A 6972-nucleotide genomic window follows, 5' to 3' on the forward strand; every position below is an offset into this window, starting at 1 on the left:
CTGTTCCGCGATGTTATATGTGTCATGTTTCTCATCAGTTAACCTTTTTAACTATTTGCTATTCGAAAAAATTATCGTAAGAAAATAAGAAAAATTAAATAAATTCTGCATGCCCGAAGATATTGTTCTAGTTAATGATAAATAAATACTGTAAATATGTATATACTTGGTCGATATTTTTTTTAATTTTTAACAAGTAACGAGCGACAGCTAAAACCTTCCGAGGGTTACTCAGGAGGGTGACCTTGACAACATATGTCAGGGTCAAAGTCATTGGGGCTAGTTCCGTTAACATGCATATTTACCACGCATTTCCATTTTTCATTTAATTGTATACCTTATGCTAAGAAATCTGATAAATAATGTTACTATGATATTTATAACGCATTCCCCTTGACAACTTATTACTAATTGATCAAATAATAATCCATAGCTAAAATTTATTATAATCCTTATTTGTAATTCTTATGTTGCAGCATTGCCACATGCAGCAAAGTTATTTGATTTAATGTATTGTGGTTTTAATTTTCTGCAAATTCCTCAGTTGGTTTATTTCTGATTGATATCTGGCTCCCTCGGTGTATGTATTATATAATAATTACAAAGTAAGAATATATTTTTATAAATTATGAATAATAAGCACTAATTATTTACCCTACAGTAAAAAGAAGTACATTCTGCGCACTTTGTATTCTTGGTTCTATATTGATTCTACGGAAATTCTATGTATGTGCTGCAAAATATTCTCAACTATAAACTGAAAAAATCCGGATATAGAAATCTTCTTAGTATATTCAAATAAATCGCAGTACGTATCTTGAATATTATGAGAATATACACAATCTACTGTTGCTATATTCTTCGAAAATTCTCAGCATCTACATGTGCTGTATGGATATGTTATTCGGTAGTAATTAAAGGTATAATAGCTGCGTTCGACATTGCAAATCCGAGGCCTCGAAGTGCTCTTTTGCATACGAGTGAGCGAGAGAGATAGAAAGAGAATGAGATAGAAAAAGAGGAAGAATTCGACGCCTCGGATTTGCAATGTCAAACGCAGCTATTGCAGGTGGGGAGAGAAACAGAAAGAGAGATATTTCGTAGGTCGTTCTACAACAGTACAAATATCAGCGCAGATTACGAAGGAGCTCAGTAAGTTTGCAAGTACGGAGAACGCGCAACCCAATATTCGCAGAGCAACAGGGACATCGCACTAATCGCAGGCGATCGAACGATTAAAACGAACGCGTGGAGCATTGACTGGTATATGATATTTTATATTATCCTCTGCATGTGCTCCAACATTAATTTCAAACAGAATAATTTTGATTGATGATTTACGAATAATCTTTTTTTTCAATCAACCTTTCATCGAAAAATGGAATTGTTTTGTGATCAATGAATGGTCTAAATATTTTTAATTAAAAAATGCGTCTGTTAGTATTAATTTATCAATTGAAGTTAGTTTCCATTAATCATATCCGAGTATAAACACTGGATTTTGTTAAACCCATATTAGACAATCTATACCATAATTTGTGTCGGATACATTTTTATTCTTTTTTTTAATCCTTTTTATAACTTTATAAATGCAACAATATTATAAACACAGTAATTAAGTACGAGTTCACTCAGCATTAATCAAATTATAGTAAAAAACGTCAAACTTTTATAGCAGCTGAGGAAATGTAAAACATTTACAAATATGATTAGTTAAGCAAAAAGATGGTATTTGATAGGCAAATGTTTTGTTAATTTAATTTTTGCATTGTGCTATGTAATTATAATTTTTACACCTTTCTACAGATTTAAACGACAATAATCATCAAATGATTCGTTTTTCCTATATTTTACACATATTTCTCCCTGTTTCTTTCGCTCTTTCTTCCTTCCTCTTATTTTAATTACTTGACTTTAAAGTTCATAAAAATGTATGTATGCGAAGCACTTTCGGTCTCTTTGACATTTATCTTTCCAAGCATAATCTAATAATAAAGAAAATTGACTGTTTTATCATTAATACTGTTAATAGTAAAATTTGTTCACAAGGCATTTGGCACTTTAAAATATTTACACAAAATTTTATCATATACAAGGGGTCTGATAAGTTGCTGATGAACCGAAATATACAGGCAGATTAAGACAAGCTGAAGAGAAAAGTCGCAATAGTTATTAAGTTATTAATTAATACGTCTAAGCGAATGAACACGCGGAAACAGGCTTTCGACTTTAAGACGGTTCGGTGGGCGAGCATCACTCGTTACTCGTCGCTTGCCACTCGCCGCTCGCCGACCACCACCCACGCTCGCTCGCTCGATGGACGAGGGGCAGCGGCGAATTAAATTTTTCTAATCGTTTCCATAATTCTCTTAATTCTCTATTTTCGTAAACGTTTAGAAGAAAAAACATATTACCAGTTTCAGAACTGAAGTGGTTTCTATGTCGTAATTGATTATGAACCTGTTACTCTTGATTATGAAAACCTTGACAGTATATTTGCAACCTTTTCCGTTGAATTGAACGAAAAAATTTTAAGAGGGAACAGCTAGTTTGAAAGAAGTGATTCACGGTTCCGATCTCTCGTATAACTTCACTTTATGAGCGTCCTGTTATTCGAGCCAATTTGGTTCGTGCAAAAGGAAACGTGAAAGTGCAAGAAATGATGAATACGAAAATGCAAACCAGACTCGATACCTATACATGACGAACTTTATCAATCGCCCAAGATTAGCGAATCATGATTTTGATTTTGAACATGATCAGTGATCGCTGAGTAAGTCAATTTGATTTGGCACTGATTATGGCATTGATGCCTGTGTCATGGTCAGCAGATATTTTCTCCTCTTTACAAATTTGAAATCATATCTAATATGCAATCGTGACAGAAACATTTCAATCATCATCGTGCGTTGTTTTTTTCTACAAAGTTTACTTTATACTTTGAATTTGTTAAATTTGATGTATGTACAATCAATAAGAAAAAGTACAATAAGTGTTCTTTTGTTAAAAAGAGAACATAAAATATTGTTTTTATGAAACTTTTATGGTTAGGTTTATTATATTGTATTATATTATATTATTATTGTATATGTAATAATAATTATTACATTAATTTTTAAGCACACCATGAAAATGATTTTAAACGTTTATTTTTAAGAATTTGTAAGTACTATTCTCTCTCTCTCTCTCTCTCTCACTCTCTCCCCTTTCTCTCTCTCTCTATTTATTTATCTATCTGTCTTGATCATTAATTTCGTAATATACTAAAATTTTTATAATGTTTCAGTTCACAACCATGGAGGAAAAAGTAACAAAGTCCGAAATTCAATCCTTCTACATAGGCAAGACCGTTTTTATTACTGGCGCTTCTGGATTCATGGGTAAAGTTCTCTTGGAAAAATTGCTGTATTGCTGTTCCGATCTCGTCAAAATCTACGTTCTCATGCGTATGAAGAGAGGCCGCAGTATCGAAAGTCGGCTTGACGACATGTTCAAATTGCCTGTAAGAAACCCATGCAAATTACGCTACCATCGTCCAAGTAGTATTACGCAAAATAATATCGTGGCAATATTTTAGCATGGATAGTTTTATTTTCTGTTAATTACTGATGCTCAAAACTATTATTGAGAATCTCATGGTTAAATAAAAAGCTATATAAAGAATATTTTACGAGCGTATAATTCAAAACTCGTGTACTCGCGTAAACTTACACGGTCGGTCTCGCACGCGTGTACTAGCTACGCTTACACTTGGCGCGAGACACTACCGTGTCTCGTGATAAAGTCATATATTTTGAGATTTAGAATTTTTATTTAAAACAATACCATTGTGTTATAAGAATTTTTAGTTGCATAGTATACGAGAATCTTCGAACACACGTGAAACATTAGTACATAAATCTGTTTTGGATAAATTCAACATTATTCGAATTACGATGTATCTTGAAATGAAATGGTAATGCGTGCATCATATGCATTTGTGCAAACAGTAACTAATAATTACTAATAATTGATATTCTTATAGCTGTTTCAAAGATTGCGGAATGAGAAACCTAATCTTTTTAAGAAAGTGATACCGCTGAATGGCGACATATGTTTGCCCGATTTAGGTCTCATCGATCAACAACGAGAGCTCTTAATAAATGAAGTAAATGTGGTATTTCACTTCGCCGCGACACTTCGACTGGAATCGAAATTGAAAGATGCCATTGAGATGAACACGGTAAAATATTATTTGCGATAAAGAAGTCTCAACCATTCTTTTTAGAATTCCATTCGTGTGTTTCATGTTGATTGTTAATATCAAATATGGTACGCAATCTAAAGTATTTATGATCATTTTTTAACTCCATGTTCAAGCGGTATTTTAAATAATGAAAAAGTCGGTAAGACAATATCGTGTCAATTAAATTGAGACGACAAAACATTTAGTTGAATTTGATTACGATATATCTTTTAGAACTTAATTTTATAATATATGCGTAATACTTTTGATAATTTCTAAAATACATGAAGTTCGAATAATCTTTAAGACAGGTACACAAAAAGTACTGGATGTGGCAAAAGAAATGAAGCATCTAGAATCCTTCGTGCATTTAAGCACAGCTTTCTGTCACGTCGATCAAGAGGAACTTGGCGAACGTATCTACAACCCGCCCGTTGAACCTCAAGATATCATGAGACTTGTTCAGTGCTTAGATGATGAGAGTATCGATCTTATTACGCCCAAGTAATTAAACTTACGACGTTATTAATGATATTCGACAGATTAATGATAATCGTATCCAATGGGTACAATTCACTAATATTAATTATAAAATTAATTACAATAAATATTAATTATTATTGTATAATAATGATTGCACTCTTGATCAGCTTATTATGCTGAAATATCTAAAATTATGCGTATTAATTTAAAATTAATACATATATTAATATTATTAGTGTATGTATTAAAGCGATTGTTTCTCTCTGTCAATTGACTTAATTAAAAATTAAAATTAACCTAATTAAGTTACATCATATATTTATTAAAGATGTAAGTATTAAATTCTACATATCCACATTCTTATTTATAGATTATTACATCCACATTCAAATACTTACACGTACTCGAAACGTTTAGCAGAAACGCTGGTGGCCAACGAATACCCCAATATACCTTGCTGCATCGCTAGACCATCGATCGGTAATCAAAAAATATTTTAAAAATTACCTGATATTATAAAAATAATGTTTCGATGATTCTAAATAAAGAATTACAAAAATTAATTCATCTTTTTGTACAGTACTACCTAGTTACGAAGAGCCGATGCCAGGATGGGTCGATAACTTAAACGGACCAATAGGATTGCTAGTCGGTGCAGGCAAAGGTGTTATCAGATCAATGCACTGCAACGGCAATTATCACGCCGAAGTTATACCAGTAGATTTCGCGATTAATACATTAATTGCAATTTCATACAAACTTACTACTGATAAAAAAAAGTAAATAGCTTTGTCCTATCGTATATTATTTTTCCCCTTAGTAATGAAATATGATTTACATTAAAAGAAATTTATCTAGCATATACGTAAAATGTAAAATATTCTGTTGTTGTTATTATCTTCCGTGATAGTTAATATAAAGAGTTATTTGCTAGTAGACATAAAACAGAGATTACGATAAAGAATTTTAATTAAATAGCATTTTTTATTGCAATTATTTTTATTCAAATTTTTCTGTTGAAATTATTTAATTAAAAAAAGGGTACTTCCCTTTGTAACATAGATTGCCTAATATTAAGTAATATAATGATACGTATAAATATACTATTATACCAAAATTAATTCTTAAAAGTATGAAACATATTTTGATTTGATTTTTCTTTGATCTTATATATTTGTTACACATTTGTTCTTTCGTATCTATCGTTTACAGATCAAAAAGTATTCCCGTAATCAATGTAACGCAAGGCAATATAAAACGTATTACTTGGGCAGAAATACTGGAAAAGGGCAGAGAGCGCCTTCACGAATATCCTTTCGATGGAGCCATTTGGTATCCAGATGGCGATATGCGTAGCAGCAAATTTGTGCATAATCATTTCATCTTCTTCTTTCACATTATTCCCGCGTACCTCATTGATTTCCTGATGTTAATATTTCGGCAGAAAAGATTGTAAGTTTTGTACACTTCTTGAAATTTTTAAAAAATCTTCTAATATCTTGTATCTGTTAGAAATCTAGTTTTCAAAATGTTTATAATATATTTCTAAAAGATTAATCTTTTTAAAACACTATTGTTAATACTATGTATATGTATATAAATCTTACCGCCCAGTTGTCATTGATCTATTTTGTATTTTTATAAACAGTATGGTTAATCTCCAAAACCGAATCTCAAACGGTCTCGAACTGTTGCAATATTTTACCACGAGAGAGTGGAAATTTTGTAACGATAAATTCATCAAACTGCACGAGGAATTACAAGGGGCAGACAAGGAAATGTTTATAAACTTACGTTACGATAGTGATCTAGATGAATATATTAAAAACGTTATCCTTGGCGCACGGCAGTATTGTATGAAGGAGGATCTGTCTACTCTACCGAAAGCCCGTCGGCATCAAAAAATGTAAGTTTTCGCTACGCAGATTACCATAATGTTTTCACACACAATCGATAAATATAATTCCGTAAAATTTATTCAATCACTTTACAGAATTTTTTTTAAGTGTAAATTTTGGGGTTTTTCATCAAGCAGAATAAAAATGAAATATGTACATAATGTTCATATTCATGCCAATAAAAATGTTTAATATTTATTTTTTCCTCTTTATTCTTAAAAGGTAACAATAGGTACATTTCTAAGAGAAACTGGATAATGTCTATTACTAGAGTTTTTTTGTTAAGAAGATATTTGTTCATATAACAGAAGAGAAACGGATAGTTAGAGAAATTTAACATTTAAACTTATCACTTTTTGTTCAAAT

The 6972-nt window shown here is 31.3% G+C and overlaps 1 protein-coding gene across 1 annotated transcript; it reads left to right on the forward strand.

The window, feature by feature from the left end:
* Positions 1 to 6: 6 nt before the first annotated feature.
* Positions 7 to 6862, forward strand: LOC105565381 (putative fatty acyl-CoA reductase CG5065). The gene is made up of 11 exons (XM_012018527.1): positions 7 to 580; positions 662 to 808; positions 1105 to 1263; positions 3287 to 3502; positions 4025 to 4222; positions 4533 to 4729; positions 5079 to 5188; positions 5289 to 5487; positions 5921 to 6160; positions 6357 to 6614; positions 6702 to 6862. Exons 4-11 carry the CDS (start codon positions 3296 to 3298, stop codon positions 6796 to 6798), a joined length of 1506 nt encoding a protein of 501 aa, XP_011873917.1. The 5' UTR covers positions 7 to 580; positions 662 to 808; positions 1105 to 1263; positions 3287 to 3295; the 3' UTR covers positions 6799 to 6862.
* The last annotated feature ends 110 nt before the right edge of the window (positions 6863 to 6972 follow it).

This window comes from Vollenhovia emeryi, unplaced genomic scaffold (assembly GCF_000949405.1).
Source record: "Vollenhovia emeryi isolate VEMERY1.0 unplaced genomic scaffold, V.emery_V1.0 DF939153.1, whole genome shotgun sequence".
In the NCBI taxonomy this organism is placed as follows: domain Eukaryota; kingdom Metazoa; phylum Arthropoda; class Insecta; order Hymenoptera; family Formicidae; genus Vollenhovia; species Vollenhovia emeryi.